The 25,271-nt window shown below is 42.6% G+C and overlaps 1 protein-coding gene across 5 annotated transcripts in view; it reads right to left on the reverse strand.

Annotated features, from left to right (window-relative positions):
• Positions 1–3,918: 3,918 nt before the first annotated feature.
• Positions 3,919–25,271, reverse strand: part of tfe3a (transcription factor binding to IGHM enhancer 3a) — a 37,456-nt gene continuing 16,103 nt past the window's right edge. For 4 of the 5 annotated variants that reach the window (XM_072681398.1, XM_072681403.1, XM_072681400.1 and 1 more), the window contains 7 exons: positions 24,756–24,980; positions 22,725–22,820; positions 18,592–18,709; positions 16,500–16,556; positions 15,555–15,630; positions 14,905–15,055; positions 3,919–12,122 (listed from right to left, as the gene is read on the reverse strand). In XM_072681398.1, coding sequence (XP_072537499.1) covers positions 11,637–12,122; positions 14,905–15,055; positions 15,555–15,630; positions 16,500–16,556; positions 18,592–18,709; positions 22,725–22,820; positions 24,756–24,980 — 1,209 coding nt within the window. In that variant the 3' untranslated portion in view covers positions 3,919–11,636. The remainder of the gene's footprint in view (positions 12,123–14,904; positions 15,056–15,554; positions 15,631–16,499; positions 16,557–18,591; positions 18,710–22,724; positions 22,821–24,755; positions 24,981–25,271) is intronic. The other variant, XM_072681399.1, reaches the window with a different exon arrangement.

The raw sequence follows: 25,271 nt of genomic DNA on the forward strand, positions 1-25,271 counted from the left end.
TCCCTATTCATACTGTCCTAGAGTGTCCATCCCCGTCCACACTGTTCCAGAACCTTCTCCCTATTCATACTGTCCTAGAGTGTCCATCCCCGTCCACACTGTTCCAGAACCTTCTCCCTATTCATACTGTCCTAGAGTGTCCATCCCTGTCCACACTGTTCCAGAACCTTCTCCCTATTCATACTGTCCTAGAGTGTCCATCCCCGTCCACACATGTGGCTTAGATGCTTCTCAGACCATCTGGAGTGTGTTCACACTTGTATTTCTATGTGTATCGGCCTCATCCAGATATCATCCTGATCCTCAAGACGCATGAAGTGACCAGGTGTAAACGGGGTCCCAGTTCTAAAATCTTCTCCCCAATCATACCGTTCAAGAACGTTTGGCTTGTCGGTTCTGGGGTGCTGGTGTTGTTGCAGATGTTGGTCGGAGTTCTCTAGCCTTCATTTATTGCTGAAACATGAGGTTTGAAGGATGAGCTTGTGTGGATGAGTATCTAAACACAAGGGACCGCTTCTTTATCTCCTATTTTAAACTCAGCATGCGGTAAAGTGGAACACCCTCCTCTATCAAACAGATCAGATGACCCTACCGAACACACAGATCAGAAAACTGACCCAGTTTGCTGTTTATCCCAGACCATTCCACCCAGCGTCAGGCTGTGAAAGCCCTGGTTAGACTAACAGCTCTCTGCAGGTGGGCACTGAAGCCTGGCCAAAGTCAGCAGAGCGTTATTACGGGGAAATGGGCTTTCAAATGAAAACGGTAACAGGTTTTTAATACTGGGAGGTGGAGAGCTGGAATAACAATAACAGGGAGCTTTATGTAGCGGCTGAAGGGAATGCAAGGGTAAGGGGAACCGCTGGAATTCAGAGCTTGTGCTGGGTCAGACAGCATGTCTCTCTCTGTCTTCGTCTTTCTTGTACACACACCATTACTCAGTGCACTGCTTTCATACACTCAGAAACAAAAAGCCTTAGAATGGCACATAGCTGGAGGTCAGTCATTAAACAGTTTGTCTTCTTGTGTTTTTATAAGAGTAACCTGTAAGTGACGGGAGTGACAGTCGTGATTTAAACTCCAGTGAGGTGGGCTGTGAACCACAGGGAACAGTCCTGGACATTCCTGCCCTCTGCTGGACTTCTGTTAGCTGACCATTGTCATAAAAAACACTTCTATTCTTCAATTCTGCAAATGAATGTTTTATAATATGCAAGAGAGGTCCAGCATTTCTTGTATGGACACTGTATGGACATAAGTATTGGGACACCTGCTCATTCATTGTTATTTTTTCGGAAAAAGAGCTGAAGTAACTGTTTCTACTGTCCAGGGAGGATGACTTTCTACTAGAGTTTGAAGGAGCATTGCTGTGAGGAGTTGGGGCTAAATTAATGAGGTCAGGATGTTGGATGATGATCACAACCCACCTCCTCCCAAAAGTATTGGATGGAGCACCACCATCATTCCAGAGAACACAGTTCTTCCATGACTCCACAGCTGCAAGTGAGTTTCCTGGAAAGACTGAAAGCTGTAATACAAGTAAAGGATGAAGCTCTAAACACTCAAATATCACACAATATGGACAAAAGTATTGGGACATATATTTTAATCATTGAATTCAGGGGTTTCATCCAGTCCCATTACCACAGGTGTGTAAAATCAAGCCCCTAGTCCTGCAGTCTGCCTCTCTTACACACATCAGTGAAAGAACGGGAGGTTCTGAAGAGCTCACTGAACTCCAGTGTGGTTCTGTATGTAATAGGAGACACCGCTGCACCAACAACAACAAGTCAGCTGGTGAAATGTTATAATTTCCTCCCTCCTAGATCTTCCTCCATCAGCTGTGAGTGGTGTTATTATTGAACAGTGGAAGAGTTTAGGAGGAACAGCTCACAGAGAGCAGCTCAGTGTCCACCGAGTGTCTGTCAGACCACGTAAAGTTACAGAGCGGGGTCAGGGCCGAGTGCTGAGCTCAGAGCAGAGTGCAGAAAAGCCTCCAACTGACTCAATAACTGCAGCAGAGCTCCAGACCTGCTCTGGCATTAACATCAGCACAAATGCTGTGCCCTGGGAGCTTCACGGCATGGAGAAAATGGCAGGCATTGGATAGAGTGGTGTACTATGGAGTGTCGAATTGCAGTCTGATGGACGAGGATGGGTTTGGCGAATGCCAGGGGAATGTCACCTGCCTGACTGCACTGTACCAACTGTAGCGTTTGGAGGAGGTGGAGGAGGGACAATGCTATGGGGTGTTTTTTTCAGGCCTTGGCCTTAGCACCACTAAAGGAAAATCCTAATGCTTTAGCAGACCAAGACATTTTGGACGCCTGTATGCTTCCAACTTTTCTGTTCCTGCATGGCTGTGTCCCATTGCACAAGGCAAGGTCCATAAAGGCTTGGTTGGGCTTTTTTTGGGGAAGAACTTTTACTGGGTCACCATGAACACCTTCGGGATAAACTAGACCAGAGATTGTCTGTCCTCAGTGTCTGAGATCAGTGTCTGACAAATGGTCTTCTGGATGAATACTCAAAACGTCCCTCCAACCTATTGTAGAAAGCTTTCTCAGGAGAGCGGATGTGGTCATGTGTGTCTATTCTAATTAGCTAAGGCTTTTCTTATGTAAATAGCAAAGCACTTTGTAAGTCGCTCTGGATAAGAGCGTCTGCTAAATGCCATAAATGTAAATGTAAATGTAAACGTCTTAGCTGCAAAGGGGGACCAAATCCATATTAATGCTTATAGATTTAGAATAGAACTAAGGAATAAGATCCTGTATCAGCAATGCATAGGTGTCCCAATACTTTTGTCCATATAGTGTATTTAGATTTAGATTGAATACTTTTAACACCAGGTATTAAGTCTGATTTTGTGTCTCAATGCGACACAGACCAGATCTTTTCAAATCAGACTAACTTATGTGGTCCTAGATCGGACATGTATCCAGTTCGTGGATGCGTACATGAACATGAACGATCAGATCGGATTTCATGTCTTTTTGCCCGTTTACATTTCACCTGCCATTTCAGGGACAGATTCTTTCACATGACAGACCGATACAGGTTACTCACATTTGTGAATGATAGCCAAATCCGATCTGGACTAGAAAAAAAAAAAAAAGACAAATAAGGTTTGTAATGTGAACAAAGCCTTAGATGTTGAGGTTTCTGGCACTAGAACATGAAGAACATCTACTGGATCGCCGGTTTGACTGGAAATGAAATAAACGACGGGTGATCTCTGTCTTCTGTAACATCATTGCACATCAGATCTAACATTAAGGCCGTATTTTAGCAATATTTGGCGAGCCATGAACTGCACAACACGCAGCTTGATTTAGGGCGTCGGTGTTAAGCACACAAAAGGCATGTGCTAAGCCTCTTAATTAATCATGGGTGTGTTTTGGGCGTGACGCAATAATAAACCAATCAGTGCGTCACTCGCCGTTCCCTTTAAGAGCCAGGTGCGGTCTGACTTTGGCAGATTGCTGTTTTAATGGTGGTCTGGGAAGGCGTGCTGAAGTGGTGGAGCTCCTCACCTAGCACATAGCTGCCAACTGGCCGCGCTATTGGTTTGTGCACTGCTGTGTGTCCATGTGTGCGTAACAAGCAGGGGGTGTAAGAGCGTCGGGCTGCACGTGCCTGTGATGACAATTCACTGCCAAGATAGCAACGAACGTCTGCCTGTTGACGCACCTCCTGTATGACCTGAACACCCCTCATTTCGAGACCACCACGACCATCAGCGTAGATATACTCACAAGCACCGCTGCTGTGTAAACGACGCAGGTGAAAGGTGTGAAAATAGACTGCTGGTGGGGCGTGAGATAGCAATGAGCATCGCAGCGCGCCCTGCGCAGGGTGTAAGATAGGGCCCGAGCGCTGAACTTATTAAAATATACATGTAAATCATGCACACAATTTTAGGCCAGCTTTTATAGTTTTATTTTTAAACTGTATTTATACATTTCCATTAAAAGTAAATAAAAAATAGAAACTACATTTCTAATGGAGCGACTGAAACAGGAGTAGCTGTCTTGCTTGTTCATGTTGGAGCTACGAAAATACAGAAATACAACTCAGACTGGAGCAGGAGAGTCAGAGAGACGCTCTACTTTAATTCCCTTTCCTTTAGATTCACATATCAGAAGAACAGAGCAGAAGCTGCAGGCCAGAGTAAACACGGCTCTGTTCTCCTGCGTTCAGAATTCTGAACCTCTGAACAGAGAGAACTCTCGATGATCCCCTGATGAAGCATAACCAGGTAAGAAGGTGAAGCAGGTTCAGGACATTTCATCACAGAAGTGAAAATGAGATCAAGTATTTTTAAAAAGCAGCTAGAAAAGTGACCTTATTGCTGTTCCTAAAAGACTGGATTCAGGGGAATTCAGGGGGAATTCGGAGGGACGTCTACAAAAATGCCACGGTTTTATTCGTTTTCTTAAAAATGAGCAGAAACACGAGGACACAGAGGACACAGAGGACACGGGTTCCCTGCTCTTGTTTTGTTCTCTTAGAAATAAATGTGCTACAAAGCGTTCTTCAAACGATGCCGTAGAAGAACCATGTTCGGGTCTATACAGAACTGTGCTTGTAATAGAGATGTTTGTGTGAGTGTGAAGAACCTCTGAAAGGTCTAAAGAACCTTAATGTAAATGTTTTTTTTTTTTAACCAAGTTAAAGGTTCTCTTACAAACATGGTGTGAGTGTGAAGAACCTTTACACTAAGTGATGGTTCTTTAGACCTTTAAAAGGTTCTTCCCACTCACACAAACATTTCTATTACAAACATGGTGCGAGTGTGAAGAACCTCTGAAGTGTCTAAAGAACCTTGATGTAAAGGTTTTTGGTTCTCTTACAAACATGGTGTGAGTGTGAAGAACCTATACAGTAAGTGATGGTTCTTTAGAGCTTTAAAAGGTTCTTCCCACTCACACAAACATCTCTATTACATTATTAATGTGAAGAACCTCTGAAAGGTCTAAAGAACCTTGAACATTTCTATTACAAACGTGGTGTGAGTGTGAAGAACCTTCACTTGATGTTAAGGTTGAAGAAGTGTGAAGTGTGAAGAACCTTCTAAAGTTCTAAAGAACCATCACTTGACATTAAGGTCTTTCCAGATTTAAAGGTTCTTTAAATGTTCTTTAAAGGTTCTGGCATCACTCAAAGAACCCTTTGTAGCACCTTTAGTTTTAAGAGTGTAGGAGCAAACACAAATACACTGAAGAACACAGAGTCTAACAGCGGTGTGTGTGTGTGTATGTGTGTGTGTGTGTGTGTGTGTGTGTGTGTGTGTGTGTGTGTGGCAGTACAGCTACAGACCTGCTGAAAGCATGCAAGCATTTCTGCCTAGTGAGGATAAAGAGAGCCTCGTTCTACAGACACAGTGCACTCTGGGAAAAAGCCACAAATCCACAAAGACACACAGAATGTGACGTTGCTCACACACCACAGGCGACTGACATTGCTTAGTCGTCTAGATTTTGCACCCTGGATCACTTTCGCTTCATCTAAGAGGTTCCTTAGTTTGACCACATCTCAGTCAAGGCTGAGGTTGTCTGGCAAGAAACCTGCCTCCAAAACCACAACAAGAAAAAACCTTCTTAACGTTCAATGGAAGTCAGTCTAAAAACATTTGATTCAGAGTCATTCTGGAGCGATTCTATCGGTCCATTCATCATGAAATTGGGACACAATGTAAAGAACAACTGCTGGATTTAGATTATGTCAAAAAACCTCAAATGTCAAAAATTGAGGTTTTGCATGGCAGTGACGGTGAGCTCTCCTCTATCCATCTATTACTTTTGGGGCACAATTACTCTTACTCAATTACTTTTATAAAAATATACATTTGCATGTAAATGCCACATTCAGGCCACCAGACCAGGATCCATTGAATATCACTGCACCAGCAGGACTTGGCCAAGCGTGTTCACTGCCTTCCACCAGCCTTTAACATCCTTCTGGATTGTATACATCTTACACACAAGCTTACACACTCCACAATCTGCACATTTTTTACCACACACAGCGAGCACGGTCAACGGTCATCTGTTACACCTCAGCACTCCTAAAAAACAGCTTCACTCTTACATCAGTTCTAACCAGTAAAACTCAATTAGAGCACCGCTCTTCTACAAAAGCATCAGTGATCGCTACACGTCGGGGAGCCACGCGAAAACCAAGTTCAGAGACTATGAAAGCAGACTGGGTTCCAGACGCAAGCCTCTGCTCCTGGCCCAGCTTACATGTTGCTCTCGCACTTCCTCTGCATCAAATAACTAAACCCGCAATTCTCCACTGCACCGTCCGCCTCCCAAAACAGGACGTGCTGAACCTGATCTGGCGGTTTGGAGACTGCAGCAGAAATCTGCTGACCCAGCAGGACAGGCCTTAATATGTGGTCATTCTCTGTAGCAGTGAGAACAAGGAAACGCTCAGGAAAGCAACAAAACAGCAAAGCTGCCGTCCTCTATTTTCCTCTATTTCAGACCTAGAGGCCTTAATAGTCTGCTGAGACATGGTCAGACTGGGGTGAGAAACTGCAGCTGAAGGTGAAATTATATTCGAATTATAATCAATATTGGTAAAATAGGATGGTTGAGCTGTTGTCAAATGTGAAAATCTTCTAGAACTCACTGTTTTTTTAGTCCACCAGCGATATTACACAGGAGGAGACGCTTTACTGGTTGAGAAATGAACGAGACAGGCCGTATCTCTTAACACGGCCAGCCAGCTCTCTCATTGAGTGCAAGAAAAGGCCAGAGCACTCCGGTGTTTAAGCCAAATGCTACACATTATTAAAGCAACCTTATGCAGCATTTCATCTTAAATCAGCAGCTTCAGAATCATGCTGATGCTCAACTGATGGTAAAAGGGAGAATGTCTGGAACGCTGCTGCTACACTATGGAGCTTTGGTGGAGCTGCAGGAGAGAGAAACAGCTGTGTAATGCGGCATAACTGCATATTAGAGTCATATTAGAGTAAAATCCTGTAGTATTACTCTCCCGCCTCCGTCCACATGCTTCTCTACCTATCTCTCAGCTTGTCAACAAATGCATGTGTACAGCTGTCCATGAGGGGGCTCTTAAAGCATGATTCGTATTTACTGCATTTTTGTAAAAATGAATCACACTCCCCAACTACAGGGGGAGCCCAAAAGCGACAAATCCATTTGCAATTCTTGCATAATGTTGCTTTAATGTACGTGCAAATGTCACAAGCTTTTCCAGTGATGTGAAACATTTCTCATGCTAATGCACCCATCATTTAGGATTTTTCAGGTCTCTCCACACTCAAAGAGACAGGACTGGTCTTGTACGGCTGCCAAGAGCAGGCCACAGAGTGATCAGACTTTCCTATATGGACTCTGACTTGTGTATTCAGTGCATTTGAGGGAAAAGAAAATGAATTATAACAAAATAATTATATTAAATGATGCACTGATCTTCAATAAACTAATGTAACCGAATCTAGTGGTTGCCAGGTCACAGATTTGAGACGCCTACAGTGAGATAAGGGACAATGTGAGTGTGTATCAGGTGTTGGTAGGTTACATCCACAAAAAACAAACCATAAACATGGATCAGAGTGGTGCGGTAATGATGAAAGTAACAACAGGGGGCAGTACAGAGTGATCAAGTGCTTGTGAAGTAGTTTTGTAAAGGATGCTTAAAACTCTGCAAAAGAAACCCTGAAGATATGTAGCTCTTAATGCTGTAAACATTTGCAGAAAGTGTAAATACCACCCTGAAATGCACTAAATTAAGCTCTTAAGCTGGTTAATAATGTTATCAAACCTAATATTTCTGGGATTATTGCAACATTATGTGCTACAAGGCCGCTCGAGACACTGGAGCCCATCTGAAAAAGCTGACAAAGATGTAGGATTAGGCTCCCAGCTGTACCTGGGTTCAGAGGGATCAGCATATCGACTCTTAGCAGTTCACAGCCTCTAAACACCGGACATCCTGCACAGTTAAGCTCCCGTACAAAACAGGATACTTCCAGACTAATATACATAATCAGCAGCAGAAACCCAAATTGTTTAGAAATGGATAAAATGACAATAGGGTTTTAATGCCCTCACTCAGAGCAATAAAACTGCAGAGCCCAAACCAGGGACGCATGATTTTAACGGTATCAGCAGATACACTATACGTACAAAAGTTTGTAGACGCCTGCTCCACCGCCTTGCTTTTGAAATCAGGGTTAATTATAAGAAGTTTGATTTCCCTTTGCTGCAGTAACAGCCTCTACTCTTCTGCAATTGATGTCTTAGATTAGAATTTGAAATGCTGCTGTGAGGATTTGATAGCATTAGGCCATGAGGGCGTCAGTGAGGTCAGGTGCTGATAATAGATCATTAGTTGTAGATCAGAAATGCCACTCAAACGTATCCTATCCCCGGTATAAGCTGGTAGCTCCAGCACTCTAGCTAAGTCAGTTCCACTGCTCCACAGCCCAGTGCTCCCAGTGCTGCAGGGCTTTATACCAGTCTATCTACCAGATGGCACTGGGCATGGCTGCTCCAGAGCATCCTGTTATATTGGCAATGCTTTTCTATGGTGATTAATCAAGCTGTGCATGAGCAGCTAAATGCCTGTGTCAGTAATGGGTGCGAAAACATCGGACAGATGTTAGGATATGACCAATATATCAGACCTATATTTGCTGGTGTGTATTATATTCATTTTGCTGCATGTTTTTATCATTTTGTTTCCCTTTTTCTACCAGTTCGATGCCGCCTGTTAACCCCCCCCTCTGTACATATTGCTGGGCAGCCGACACTTAGTGGAAAACACCGGGTCCCCAGCTTTCCCGCCCCAGCAGACAGATGCCTGTGCCGGCCAACATCACTTAAGAGCAATGAGGGAAGAAAGCATGGCCAACTGTGCTCTCTCGGATTTCGGCTGCTGATGATAAAGCGGCATGGCTCGGGATCCTACCTTGCGACCCCTGGGTTATAGTGGAAGCAAATTAGACCGCCGAGCCACTCTGAGCTCCAGTTTTACTGTATGTCTAAGCCTCTACAGATAAACGTTATAATTCTCTGTACTGTTTAAATATCAGTATGAGCAGAAATTCATACACAGAAAAGATCAGCTATCGTCGGCATCGGCCAGCAATTCCTGCATCAGTGCATCCCCAGCAAGAACACCAGCTAAATAAGCATGCTGTCTTCGGGCTGTCTGCATATAAAGAGGCAATTAAACAGGAAGATCTGCATCAGTAAACAACGTTAAAATAAAAACAGGCCAATGTGGCAACCCCCCTCCCCCCCGGGAGCCGTCTGACAGTGGACAGTAATCACAACAACAGCTCAGCCATTAGCACATCAACTTTACAAAAACACACACACACACACACACACACACACACATCTGTCAGAGCCTTTAAAACCTGGACAGTAAACCAGCTTTAACACTCTCCAGTATCGTCATCATTGGTTCCGCAGAGGGGGTGAAAGAACATACCCAGCAGGAAGTCAACACAAATCTGAACAGGATGCTTCAATCAGCTCAATCATTTTCCCACAGGGACGCTTACAAGACTGTCCTTAAAGGCTCACTGCCTCCTTACATAACAATGATACATACACATTTACACACACACACACACACACACACACATATACACACATATACAGCAGTTCATACAAAATGCAGAAACACAAGCACACCCCAAATGATGGCTGAATGAATGCGTACAGCAACAGAAAAGCAGAGCGGTACTATCCCTTTAAAATTTTGAGCTACATGATATACTGAGCGATGATCTAAAGGTAGAAACACACCCTGTTTGAGCCTCTTCGCCTCACTGACCCATCATTCTGCTTCAACCAACACAAAATACACATTTGCTAAGTCAGAACAGTTTGACCCCGTTTACACCTGCTCACTTAATGTGTCGTCAACATCAGGACTGAATCTGGACTCATGCTGACTGCCATCAGCAGCCGGAGACAGAGACAGCACAGTTGGCCTTGCTCTGTCTGGGTAGGTAGATGTCTCACGCTCTCTCTATCTCTCTTTGAGCTGGGTACCCGACACTTTCCTCTGAGCGCGTTGGTTGCCCAGTGATGCTGCATAGACGGCAGTTAGAAAAGAGGCGGTAGCCGGTTGTGCATGTGTCAGAGGAGGCATGCGTCAGTCCTCGCCCTCCTAGTGTCAGGAGCATTACACGTGATGGGGGGGAGTACTAACACGTGGCCTGGGAATTTGGCCATCTAAAAGCCGATGTATCCAGATAAGGCTGGGCAACATAAAAAACGCAAGTGTAAACAAACCCAAGACGCCAATCCATTCACTCAAACCACTTCAGGAGGTGGTCTGAGACGCATTTGAGCCACGTTATAGCAGTGTAAACACATCTGCCTCTCCAAGACGCATCCACAACCAAAACTCTTCCCAGTTGAACCAAAACTCCTCCCAATACAACTCCTCCCCATGCAGTTTTCTTTAGAACGACGCAGGAAGAGCCTGAACAGATATACAACTGGTTGATGCATAACGAGTGTCCCACACAGCAATCGGATTTTCGCCCCTGCGAACCAGAGACGCATTCGACTACCAAGTGTAAGTGCGTGTGATTACAATCAGATCAGGATACAATACAGATACTCGTCGCATGAAGTGAACAGGTGTGAACATGGTCATTGCATCTGCTTTGGAAAGTCAGTTCTTTCTAGGAACCATGTCAGTCCCTCTGTCAGCTTTTCTAATAGCTGTGTTAGGTGGAGAATTCAAGGTCAGTGTGCCCAGAACTACAGTCCTAAGCTGCAAAAAGCACATCTTGGCAAGTGAAACCATCTGTGAAATTAAGTCTTCTTCCCACTTGGCCACCGATGTCGATAGATGCTATTATCTGAATGTAGGTAAAACATAAAACAATGTGGAGTTTTGATGTTAACTCAACTAAAACTAAAATTCATAGTCTGTCGGATGAGAGTCCAACGTCTTTTTGATGTAAAACTGACATCTGATACCTGCTGAGAATATGTTTGAGATTATTGTAAGAATATCACATATTGACTTTTAAATGAACTCATCTCAAGACAAAATCTAGACTTCTTTTTTCTTTAGAACACAATGTTTACTACATAAAATGACTTGTGAAATTGTATAAAAATAAGTTCTAATACAATAATCTCAATAATATTCGATATCTAGACTAGAATCAAAGGTGATTTCACTTCCCAAGATATCATTATTCTGCAGTGCATAGCTTCGATAACAGATCATAAAATCAAAAAAGAGGTGCTTAATGTGATCCCAAATTTCAAAATCTGCCTCATATTCATCCACTTGCATCATACGTCCTGTTAAAAAACATGGCTTATCTTGACATCACCGCAACTCAGCTCCTACACACACTTCTAACCCCCAGTACCTCGAATTTGTTGAGGTAAACATTAGGGAGTGTTGAAGCATCTGAGTAGTGAATCGCAAGCCACGCTGTACGTGAGCCTTTTACAGTACTATGATTAAAAACAATTGACCTTGTGAAACACTGGCCTCTACTGGCCACTTCATGAGGCGTACGAGCAAGAACAGAGACACAGCTCTTTGTTTTCAGTAAAAAGAGTCCTGCAGACCAAGCTCAACGTCAGACTGCCGATCGGGAATCATGTCCGTCACAAATCCTCCTCCATGCTGAAACTGCTTCTGCGACTGCTGGTCTTGGACGCTCCGGGGGAAACCGAAGAAAGCAGGGGGTCGGCGCCCCCCACTGGTGACAGTGTGTCTCCGTCGTCCATCAAAATATCCCCCAGGCCGATGTCCCCCATTAGGGTGGAGTTGAACATGGAGGTGGCGGGGTCATCCAGCTCGCCAAAGCTGAGAGTTCCGAGGTCCAGCGGGACGGTCATGGCCCCGCCCACTGGAGAGGCAGAGGGGGGAGGAGAGAGTAAAGTGGAGATGGTGGTTTGGTTTAGCCCCGGGCCGCACAGAGTGAGGAGGGTTTTAGACAGGGGCTCGTTGCTGGAGTCCAGAGACGTGGTCTGCTGCTGCTGCTGCTGTTGTTGCTGCTGTTGTTGCTGTTGTTGCTGCTGCTGGCCGAGGGTGGAGTCAGAACCCTGGGACGGGGCGATGCCGTGGACACGAGCCTGCATCTCCAGCTCCTGTTCCCAACAAACCCGAGAAAATCAATATTAACATCACATGAATATTTAAACACGACCCTGAGCGTAGTTGAGAAGCATCGTTAGCTTGAGATATAGCTTTTAAGAGGTAATAGGCAGGGATGTGTTCATGAGCACATCATAACTCGTCACAGAGGCAGACAAAGGAGCACCAAGATGTCCTTAGTTTACCTCAAACAGAGCATTCAATAATAAACTCTCCCATTCTTCTCAGCGGTCTAGTTTCTTTTGTAACCCTCTGAAGTCTATGAATGTGCCGATGCGTCAAAATATGTAGTTTCTATTAATATATTTGCACAGAGATACAGTTCAAACATTACCTGAATCTGTAGAGCCTGCTCCTTCCATTGCACATCATGCCAGAACAAAACGTGACTAACATCTGGAGTTACGAGGCTATGAAGAGGTGTTTAGATACTCGCCTTCTGCCTCTTGCTGTGTCTAACTGGTGGATCTGTGTGTCGGCCATCTGCTTCTCATCTGTAATTGGTGCATTTGTGCATCCATCTATGTTTTTGTGTGAAACTGACCAATGGACACTGGTCTTCAGCTTTTGTGAACTCTGGTAAACCCACTTCAACCAAACAATTTGTCCACAGGAGTAATGGGATGTTCTTACAGGAAATATGAAAAATGTCATAAATCTGACTGTAATGTTTCAGGTTTAGGGTCGTAGTATCTCTTCACACAGTGCTCTAGGTCACATGGGGTGAGATTGAGATGAGATTGTTCTGAAAATTTTGATATAAACCTTGTGGGTATTATCTCATATGCAAGTGTCTTTAAAGGTCGTATTTACGAAGATACGCAAAAAATCTGGTACACGCCAGAGTGTTGAAAACTGTACTGTACTGTACTGTACATTTACTGATGTTGCTACTGTAGCTTTAACTGAGTGCACCAATGACTAAAGCTCATTATTCTTATTTGGATGTATGGCCTCAGTGGTTATTTATGTTACAGTGGTTATTATGCATTATCATGATTTTCAGTATAACAGCACTGTTACAATATAGTGAGAATGTAAAAAAAAAGCAAGTGGAAAAAGTATTAAATTATCTCTGCAATCAGATTTCCAACTAAATGTTGTCCTGGCATGTATTTTGCAGAGACACTGTATCTGTAGACATATCATGAGTGTTCAGCCTTCTGAACCTTAGATTTATTATTCTATTAATAATCATAATGCAGAAACTACCTTTTGTGGAATCCCACAGGGTTCTATTGTAGGGTCTATAAAATATTATTGACATTAGTTAATTATGAGAGTACATCAGGGTAAACTGGCTAAGCTAAATGATGGAGTTAAGACATTAGTCTTAGTTCTTTCATTCTAGCACAGAGTATGGGATGATGAGAAAATGGTGCAAAACGCTGGAGCAGGAACAAAAAAGAAGTACTTTAGTTGAGAACTAACTAAAATAAAACCTATTTGACTTATAATCAAATCAGGAACTCTCTCTCTTTACTCTGAGCACACAGAAGCCAACACTTCCTCTTTCTCCACTGACTGTTTGGTTTTGGGGGGTGTTGGAAATAAACTGCAAAATATATAGAGTTAAAGCAAGAGTGGCGTCTGCCTGACTCGAGTGCCGAGACTCTTGATGTGTTTAAATGACTGTGCTGATTGTACTGTTTGCAGCGCCACCTACACATCACTGTCAGGCACAGGTACTTAGAGCCCCAAATTGGGGGCTTTGAAAACACAGCGCACTGTATTGTGCTGTATGTAACTGGTGTCTTTGTCTGGCCCCTGTGTCTTCCCTTCCTGGTCCGTGTCTCTGTTTTGCACCGTCATGTGCTTATCAGCACATGGCTCTGTTTTTTTTTCTTGTCTCCACCCTAGCCCTGCCTTATCATTATTTTGCCCACCTGTGTCTCCTTTGTAACCCTGCCCTAGTTATCTTCCCCAGGTGTTCCTGCTTGTGTCTGATGCTCTTAAACCCCTGTGTTTTCTTTGTTGGTTGTTTAGAATTGTCGATATTGTTCTGGTTTACTTGTTTTGTCATTTTGGCTTCTGTGGATTCTGTCAGGGTTGATATTAAAAGAATTACTGAAGGCCACTCGCACTTGCATCCTGTCTCAACCTACCAAATGTTACACAGTACTGCACCACAAGGCATGAACAAGAAATTGGTATCAACCAAATCCACCACAGATGGGAGACTGGATTAATTTTGTATTTGTTGAAAGATGTTTTTATAATGGAAAAAAAAACTTCTTCTAAAAATCCAAAATGATAGATTTAACATATACTAGGCAAAATGGATAAATGGTAATTCTACTTATCCTAACATATTTGTTTTATAGAAATCTCCCTAAAACTCAACAAGAAATAGCTTAACACTCAGAAAGGACATTGTTTCTATTATTATGATAATTGGAAATATTGCAAGTGGATGTCTGTATGTGTGAATGTACGTATATATATTTATGTGTGTGTTACGTGTATGCATATGATACTGGACAATGGAATTAGACTTTAATGGTGTAACGATATTTAAATTTGTTAACATTACTTACTGATCTAAAGGTTTTGTCAGGAAGCAAATTATACATGTAATTTTCAGTAAACATTTAAATAAAAATTAATTAATAATAAAAAAATAATTTGAAACAGTGTGGATTTTATCATTGTATGGATCCAGGCTTCAGAATTTTTACACCGCGTTGTATCATTAAAACCAGTAAGCGTCCCATCCCTAGCTCTGGCTCTAAACAGGCAGACGAACCAATCCTACAAGGCGGGAAGAGAGCAGACCTGTATGCGAAGCAGGAGTGAGCGGTTGGCGTGCTCAAGCTTCTTCTGCCTCAGCTCCATCTCTTTAGCCCTGTGCTGCTCCTTCTGCAGTTTGCGGATGTAGTCCACCGACGCCTTCAGGATGGTGCCCTTGTTCCAGCGCATCTCACTGCTTGCGTAACAGAAAGGAAGAAAGCACACAAGCATGATTACACACACCAAAGCCGAGGTCATACAGTGTTGAAGTTGTAATAGTTTAGACAGTTTTTAAAGAGCATTAAATAGCTGCATTTATCTACCAAAACATCAGAAATCATAAGGTAGTTTATTACAGAAAAAACTGCCTTATGTTAGTGGAGTGTATTTTTTCTGAAACATCACTATACAACATTATATCGCTGCTGTTCACTGAAAAACATGTATCTCCATTTTCATCTGTTTTTAGTTTTCTCCACTGTTTGAACCCAGTAGCTGCGTCGGTACACTTTGTAAATAATTATAGATGAATGGACCAATAGAAATGCTCTAAATTGCTTGGAATAAATTCCTATTTTACATTGACTTCTACTTAAAACTCAGAACGTAAACTCAACATGTTGGAGATACACATTTTTTCAATGGACAGTGACGATAAGGACTATTAGATGTGAAAAAAAAGAATGGATACTGACGGGTCGCTGGACTTTGGAACTAGTGCTCCCAGTTCCTTAATTCGGTCATTGATGTTGAACCTTCTCCGCCTCTCAACTGTGGAGGGATAAACATACTTAGTGACAGTATACCTGCAGCCCCTACAGAACACTTCACTTCTAACCTGTTTGATGTTTTGGTGGTAATGAAAGGTTTTTTGACTGACAACATTATCCCTACAGTCACAGAAATATGTGCAGTCATGTGAAAAAATGAGCGCACCCCATTTTACATTGATTCTTAAAGAACTTTGAGAGATGACACAGAAGATGACACAGAAGAAAAATCTTGTAAGTTAGGACACCCAATACCCTAAGTTCTAAAATTTACCCCTACTGGTTGAAATTACCTAAAGTACCCGTTTCCGATAACTGTCTACCAGTCTCTAAAATCAACTGGGAGTGTTTCTGACTCCTCTATGCAGCTTTTAAATCACCCAAAATCTCAATAGGATGAACATTCAGGTTTTGACTTGGCTATTACAAGAACACTCAACTCCTTTCTTTTTAACCATTATTTGATATATTTACTGGGGTGTTTTTAGGTTACTGTCATGTTGCATAGCCCACCTCCTCTTCAGCTTCAGTTTTTTTACACAATTAATCTGCATGACTGTGTATTGGATTTCCTAATTATTAGATCCCATTAATACAAACCAGTGAAGTTAAGGGTACTTTATAGCACTTTTACAACTTCAGTCTCTTCGGATGTACAATTGCAATTGGCAGTAATGTACTGAAGACGCACATAAACCAACTTTATCAAATCACATCCGCACGTCTAATTATCTTCTCAGAACCAGGAACAGAACATGTCGATTTAACATAGTTTAATGTTTTCCACCACTCATGGGAATATGGAAATGAAAGCTTAACTGTATTAAGAAACCAAACTCAAAAATTTCAGCATGTGCAAGTGAAACTCACTGAGGTTGTGGTTGTCCTTTTTCTGTCGTTCCTTAATGAGAGCTTTAGCCTCCGCATCTGAAAACAGCATTTGAGATACAACTGTTTAATTCAAAAAAGGTAAAGGTAAAAGGTGCACGTATTCGTCACTGTACAGTGTGGACTGTACAGCGAAATGTGTCCTCCGCATTTAACCCATCTGGTAGTGAACACACTCACACACACACACGTGTTAGGGGCAGTGAGTACACACACACACCCAGAGCGGTGGGCAGCCAACTCCAGCGCCCGGGGAGCAGAGAGGGTAAAGGGCCTTGCTCAAGGGCCCAACAGTGGCAGCTTGCCGAGCCCGGGAATCGAACCCACAACCCTGTTATCGATATCCCGGCGCTCTAACCGCTGAGCCACCACTGCCACTAAAATTGGGCAGAAAGAGAAGCATGTGCTCAAACTTTTTACACTGCATGAACATGACTACTAATGTGATCCGATCTGCACCTGACAAACTTTGATTCTATCGCTCTGCTTGCAGAATAACAGAGTAACAGAACTACAACTAGAACTGGTATTAATATCAGTGAGTACTGAGATGACATCAGCAGAAAACTGAAAGGAAAAAAGAGCTAATTTAATCTGATCCTGTAACAAATCCATGCCCCGGAGCACACACTCACACTGTGTGGTGTGATGTTGTTAGCTGTGTGTTTCTTCCTGTGGGACAGGACAGCTCTGAGTAATCTGAGCACCTACTTTAATATGCTCATTTTAAGTAAAGAGCTTCAATTGTCAATAAACCAATAAAAGAAATTTCAGATTAGGGCTGGGCAATATGGTAAAAATACTATATCACATTATTTAAAGACTATTTAAAGATATTTTTCATGATACATGTAATCACAGACTAAATACATCAGTAGCAACAGAGTCGTATAAACTACTGTTCAGAGACTCTCCCGTACTGAATAGAGTGATTTTTATTTAATATCTGCTGCTCTTCATCTAATTAACCCAGTCTAAGTGCAGAGTTAGTAATGAAACCTGCAGCAGATCTGTATTTATTAAGCACTAACAGTCTCCTCCATGTGCTTAGAAAAGCATAAAGTTATCACAAAATTGATCACGATACAAAAAAATATTGTCATATTGCCCAGCTCTAGCTCAGATCTATACTGATATCGGCCTACATACATAAGATTTCAGCGTTAGTATCGGTACTGGAAAGGAAAAAGTGGAATAATTTATATTTAAAGCAGAACTATGTGAGAATTGGTACTCCCCCTACAGCCGGGAAGTGTAATTCACTTTTACTCCAGTTCATACAAATCATTTTGAGCGCCCCCTCATGGATAGCATCTCTTCAGAACTGTGTATCGCTACGTAACCCGGGTCTCTCCCCCAGTCACATGATGCCCTACAGGTATGGAGTGTAATTCACTTTTACTCCACTGCTGTAAATACAAGCCACGCATATAGACAGCTGTACACATGCATTTCTGGACAAGCTGAGAGCTCCAGAGCAGCATCTGAAGGTAGAGAAGCATGTGGACTAAGGCGGTAGAGTAATACTACAGGACTTTACAGTAATATGACTCGGGTTACGCAGCGATACACAGCAGTTCTGGAGAGAGGTCTCTTTCCCGTAGCACCACCAAAGCTCCATTGTGCAGTGGCAGCATTCCCGGCCCGGAGTGGGAATGACGGAGACGCTATTCTCCCCCTGTTACAGTCAGTGGAGCCTCGGCATGATTCTGAAGGTGCTATTTTAAGGTAAAACCGCTATAGATTATTACATTAACAGTAAATGCTTTTTAAAATTCTCACAACACAACAATCTGGAAGCTTCCCGTTGTTCACCATATCAGTAATGCACACTTAATTTAGATTTGAATCATCTCAGCCCTAGAACAACTTTTTTCCAGAATGTGCTGAAGCCAGGGCCCTGTAAAAGGGAAGCAGACATAGCAGGAAGTATCTATACAAGACAGGCATGTTCGGACTGACTCAATCAAACTGCGAGGGTGGGGTGGCGCAGAAATAAGGAAGAGGGAGACGAAAAGCTGGACGGAGATGAAAACAAATGACAGAGAAGTGACACTGATATATGCTATAGTACCTGACAGCTCTCTCTTGACGTTGTGCAGGTCTGCAGGACAGGAGTTGCTGACGGTGATGGTGGGCGTGGCCATCCCAGCACTGCTGTACACATCCAGGAGGTTTCCTGAGACTGGCAGCTGCAACCCAATGAGAATGCAGGTTGAAAAGAGGACCTGCCCTGTATAATACATATCTCTACATACACCCCAGGGGCATGTCATGGTTTGCCTTGCCTGTGGACTGAACACATGATGCAACAGTTCCAACTTATTTGAAGAGCTTTACCAGAACTAGCCTGCAGTCTGGAAATCTGTGTCAGCACTAGCATTGAGGAACACTGCCACCCCATCCCTGGATTACTCACATCCGGCGCCAGTTAAACTGCACTGAACTGTATTTCATAGAAACTGTACATCCATAGAAACAAGACTTTTACTAATGAAACCTTTAAGAACCTCTTCTTTAACTCGTAACAACAGTAAAAGCGTTTTTGGTGCGATACAGATTCCTTATTTAAAAGGTTCTATAGATAATTTACCTGCATATGAAGAAGATCTTACCAGTTAAACAACCATTTAATCATTCAAATGCTGCAGACCCATTTTAAAGGTTCTATTAGATGGTTTTCCTGGTTATGAAGAAACATTGTACCAGATAAAGAACCATTGAAGTATTTAAATAGATCTTATAGAAAATACTACTTTAATAATACCATTAATACCATGAAATATCCTTTTAATAATCATTCAAATGCTACAGAACCATTTGTAAAAGGTTCTACTAGATGGTTTTCTTGTTGATGAAGAAACATTGTACCAGATAAAGAACCATTGAAGTATTTAAATGGCTTTTATAGTTGCAATGGTATATATATATATATGAAGAAGATTTAAGTTAAATGGTTTAGAACCAGGTTCTATAGAGCATTCATATGAAGTACCATTTTACCAGGTAGAGAACATTAAAGCTTCAAATGGTTCTTTGAGTTGACATGGTTCTAAATAGAACCAAAGCTTTTCTAAAGAAACAAAGGAACCTCTATTTTAAGGTTCCACACTTGTTCCGAGTCTTCTTTGACTTGCAACAACAGCAGAACACATTTTGATGCTACACAGAATCCAGAGTACTTTCCTGTATATGAAGAACCGTTTTACCAGCTAAAGAGACATTTAAGCATTTAAGTGGTTCTTGAGTTGCAATAGTTCAACCTAAAAACAAGCTTTTACTACAGAAACCTTTAAGAACCTCTGTTTTAGGAGTATACAGAGAGCCTACTGAAAGCCATTTGCACACTTTCAGGTTTGGTAAGCTTAATCCAGTTGTTTTAAACAATATAACTGTGAAGCCATGAAGTCACGAATAGCCAAACTACGGTTCAAACAACTGCAATAGCCAAAGTGTGTAAATAACTCCACGAATAGCCAAGGTGTGTACTGCATGTCTGATCTGCCTAAACTGAGGGTTGAAGAGGATTTACCTGCATATCGTTGCTGTCCAGCAAAACCATCTCCAATATGCAATACCGTCTTACCAGGTGTTACTCAAATAGTCCATAGAAACAAGCTTTTTACTAAGGAAACCGTAAGCCTTTAAGAACCATAAGCCTTTGTGGAAGCTGTATATGAAATACCATTTTACCCTTAAAGAACCATTTAGTCATTTTACATGTATACAGAACCAGGTCTTTAGGAATTCCAGGATTAAACTGGCAGCCCATTAAAAGCTAACTGCATGAGTTTAGACGAGCTTAATCCAGCTGTCTTTAGCAATGCAGTGTAATGTGTGTTTCAAACCACTAATAGCAACACAGGGAATATTCCTAAACCAAGGTGTGTACTACATTTCTGAGCTGCATAACGTTACTGTGCACACGTGGACAGCCCTGCACTGAAACTTGAGATCTTGAGATCTTACAAAGGCTATGGCAGAGGACTAACAGCTAACAGTCCAGCCTAAAACATATCTATTGTAGTAAATATATAATAATTATTATACTATTATTAATACTAAGAAAATAAATCCCAGCTAGATTAGAGGTGGGATGAATTACTACATATTGACTAGAATAACCTGTAATGCACAAAAGACCACACTGTATTTGCCAAAATTTAATGGACATTGGAGATAGTATCTGATAAATATGAACACGTAACTACTGTAAATTGCAAATACTGTCACTGCCATTGCAAAAGCCTTGCATCTCCAAAACAGCAACTTGACAGGAGAAGAAAGATTTGTCTTAACCTTCAATAAAAGTCAATGTAAGTAGATTTTACTCTAAGTCATTTTGGAGCATTTCTATTGGTCCGTTCATCATGAAATTCTGATACACTGTAAAGAACAACTTGCAGATTCACGTTACGTCAAAATTACATGGAAAACAGTTTTCTGTGTGACAGTGACCAAATATGTGTTGCTGAACACAACGTGCATTAAGTCTCAATGTATGAATGAATGTTCCAAGCCAGTTTTTAGATTCAGCGGGAACACGGAGATACTAAAAAACAGCCCAGAGAAAAACTTCCTCAAGAGCTTCCTATTCACCTGCAGGCCTTCACTATTCAAAAACCAGCCATGTGCTCTCTAGAACATAAAGCACGTTATCTCCAAAAGCAGTAAAACCCAGCCCTCAGACACAACTTCATAAGGTTCAGTCAAACAGCAAACAGCAAACTTCACTTTACAACAACAATAAGGTCATAACCTGCATTCAACCCAGCTGGAAACAACCAGCAACCAGCCCTTACAGCATAACCCTTCAGACACAAGCTCGGGACATTTCACCAGCACAACTCAGAAAGTCAAGCATGCAGAAGTTTAAAATGTGGGCAGTTTACCTCCGCTTTACTTCTTTTCTTTTCATTCTCCGGCACTAAAACTAGAATCCTCATCTTGTCCTACCAAACAACGGCACACAACACACTCTTCCTCTTTCTCTTACAGTTAAAAAAAGGAAAGAAAAGAACGTCACGAATGGGGAAATATCTTTCAGAGGGAAAAACCTTTCACTGTTAGCTATCAGCTTTAACACACACACACACACACACACACACACACACACACACACACTGCTCACTGGTCAGTGCCTGAATGTGTGTGTGTGTGTATGGGTGTGTGTGTGTGTTTACCCCCTCCCCCTGTAACCCAGCGTGCGCTCCCCACCCAGCACCGCCCATTGGTAGCCATGTGTCAGAAGTGTATGTTAGTTTCTAGAACAGCTCTGGATTCCAGTAGCTCCCACACAAATTCAGCCACGCCGATCCAAGAACAAACGGCTCACTTGTGACATGCCGGAGCACGAAACCTAAGACCACAACCCTGCTTGAGCAATTATGTCAGGAATTAAAACCGGTGCTGCCTGAATTAGAGTTCATATGAAACCCTGGTGCTGGATATGAGAAGGTTTCCAGATACAAAGGGCTAACAGGAATACATGTGGCATCGTGTGTGTTCACAGGAAACCAGTCTTCACTGTCTACCTGTGTTACCAATAAGGCAAACAGTGGAGCAAATCAGCTGCATTAATTTACACAACTCTCCTTCTCTCACTTTTGCTTGCTCAGCTTGAGACCTCACAGATAAGAAAGTCTTAACCTCTATGAAACTGAAAAGACTGCAGATAAGGCTTTTTTTAAAGTATGTCCAAATGTTTGTGGACACCCCTTCTAATACATCCATTCAGCTAGTCTAGTCTAGTCCTTGTAGAGAAGCTCTGCCACTGGAATAGGACTCTCTAGAGCAGATAAACACCAACCTATTGGCACCCCGCTGCCTAATGCCAGTGTCTCCCTGCATATATTAGTGCTTTCCTCATTAAGAAAGCTCTTTAAGAATTGCAGGGGGTGTGTTAAAGCAGGGAGTCCACTACAATGTGCAATGTCCAGAACCAGGGATGGGAAACACTGTATATGGTGTAAAGTCCCCAAGTATTGGAAGAACTGTGCTCTTTGAAATGATGGTGGTGCTCCATCCAGTACTTTTGGGGTGGTGTTGTTGATCCAACAGCCTGATTTTACCTACACCCGCTCAATTGAAATGCTCCAAAATCTAGTATTCAAAAGCCAGCCAAAAACCAACACACACTGATTCCCTAAGAAACAACCGAATGCGCAAGTGTCCCAATGCTTTTGCATATCCATGTAGTATACATACCGTGTTGGGAAGCTGCAGGCCTGAGTCGATCAGCGTCATAAACTCATCGTTGAGGCTGGATTCCAGGCTGATGATGTCATCGATGACGTCTTCGATCTGGACGAAGCAAAAAACAAAAGCAACAAAAACAAGCAAAGAAAAAAAAACAAGATAATTATCAGGACTTGTGGGGGAACTGCAGAACTTGCAAGATCTTTCAAATACAAATGTGTCTGAGGTGGCCGTTTTCCATGGTGACTCATAAGACAGCAGGAAGAAAAAAAAAGAAAAGCACACCATGCAGCAGTTTCACAGTGACACACTGGTCATCCTGCCATGAGACATGCAGGCAGCCAGCCTCATTCACTACAAACAGCAGCTAAATCCGTACAAAAGTAAACATAATAAACCTTGGCCAGCGAGTACTTCATAATGGTGCTCTCCAGTAAGGCAGGATGGTACTGCAGACAGGCTGGGCTGTGGCTGTTCAGCTTATTAGGGATGATTAGGAAGACTCACACATGCTGTGTAGCTTCAACGGCCAAACCCACACAGTGTGTGAAGTGTGGAGGGGCCCATTGAGGTGGTAGTGTGATATTTACCAGCACAATGTGGTGCTGAACACATCGAGCGCACGAGAGGGCCTGGCCGACTTCGCGGGGACTCGACAAAGCATGCTATTGTATTTACAGAGGGAACTGAACACACTTCAAAAGGACCTAGGCATACCGCTGAGGTAGACAGCCTGGTTCTTTATTGGAACAATAACGCACGTCTAAATAGCTTAGCGTTCCACGGCTTTAAAAACTGAGCAATTAGAGATTATACGGTGTAGAACATTTGCAGACTACGAGTAAGATTAACAGCATCCTTTACCAACAGTGACCTCCCTGCGTATTGCAGAGCAGTTCTGCTAAATTCTTGGTTGTGAAATGATCAGGCAAGTCATGGTGCTGCAAATCCAGCCACATCTGCTATAGAAGCTTTACAACCACAGACTGAGCGAGGAACCCTAGAGTTTATGTCCAAATATTTGTGGACACCCCTTCTAACGAATGCATTCAGCTACCAGTGTGTGGGTGCAACTTACATTTTGCCAGTAGAACAGGACTCTCTTGAGCAGATAAACATGAACTTTTGGGCACCATGCTGCCTAATAATGCCAGGTGTGAGCTAGAGGGGTATAAAGCCCCCTGAGCATTGAGCTGTGGAGCATTGGAAGAACTGTGCTTGGGGTTGGGGACTAGCGATCTGGTCAATGAATGCAATCAAATCCTCAGCAATGCTCCAAAGTCTAGTAGAAAGCCTTCTTCTCTGGACAGTAGAGACAGTTACTCCAACAAAAGCAGGATAAACTTTTTAACTTTTTAATACCCTTGATTTCAGAGGAAACACTGAATGAGCAAGTGTCCCAATACTTTTGTCCATATAGGGCATGTGTGGTGGCACTACAGTGCAAAAAAAACAAACTTCTGGCTAATTATAAATCCCAAAAGCCCTGATCAGACAACAGGTTCCCCACCAGTCATCCAGAACAGTATACAGAGAAAGAACTGCAAGCACAATGACATGGGCTTTGCCATCTTCAAATAAGGGATACGGACACCACACACACACACTATTAAATGAATGAAGAGGCTAATCTAGAACAATACCTGGGTTTTAATACACCTCTCACACCAGAGTGGTGGAACATCCTTCTATATTTTGATTACACGATGCAGTCAGTTCAAAAATTCAACAGTTGATTTACAGGTTTTTGCTAAAGGGACATGCAGCACCTGCTCACCCTGAAGTTCTCTGAAATGGCACAGCAATGTCGAGCCATTTTTGCTAACCACAAACATCCTCAAATTGACTACAGACAAGTGCTTGTGTTGTTACTTGTTCTTTCACATGGCTTCCAGGCTGATAAACCAAGCAGTGACCAAAGAAACAGCTAAATGAACCCCTGTTTACTTTTCCCTGTTGGAATTTAGCAGATACTGCCCTACCACAACCTCCACAAGACTCCCCACTAGAAGGCAACGCTCATCTTGGATGGGCTCTTACCTCCTCTTTGTTGGAGCCCAGGCTGAGCACGGCCAGGGGGCTGCTGGGAGTGCTGCTGGCGGCCGGAGCTAGTTCGGGGGCGGAGCCTGACTGAGGCGAGGGAGATGTGGCCAGCGTTTGACTAGCCACCTTGTTGCCTAGGGTGTGGGAGAGGTACTGTTTGACCTGCTGCCTCTGGGCCTGCTGGATGTGGTACTTAGTAGGGTTCTCTAGGTGAGTCTGAACCTGAGGAATGAAGAAGAGAAAAACAAGACATGAGCAAACCTTCTATGTGGAGAACAGATAAACAATTCACACAGTTGTTTTTTTAAAACTACGAGACTTTATAATGTGCTATTTGTAGTTATTGTGTGCTATGATGGGATAGATATTAAACAGAATTAGATCCCTACAATCTAGCACTGTCTGCTGATATTGGACTGATGCTGATACTCATCAATATTAGACTTGTGTATTGTGTATTGGAAAGAACATGGCAAAATGATATGAATCAGCAAGACTATATATTATTTTTAT

Source organism: Salminus brasiliensis, chromosome 6 (genome assembly GCF_030463535.1).
Source record: "Salminus brasiliensis chromosome 6, fSalBra1.hap2, whole genome shotgun sequence".
Taxonomy (NCBI): domain Eukaryota; kingdom Metazoa; phylum Chordata; class Actinopteri; order Characiformes; family Bryconidae; genus Salminus; species Salminus brasiliensis.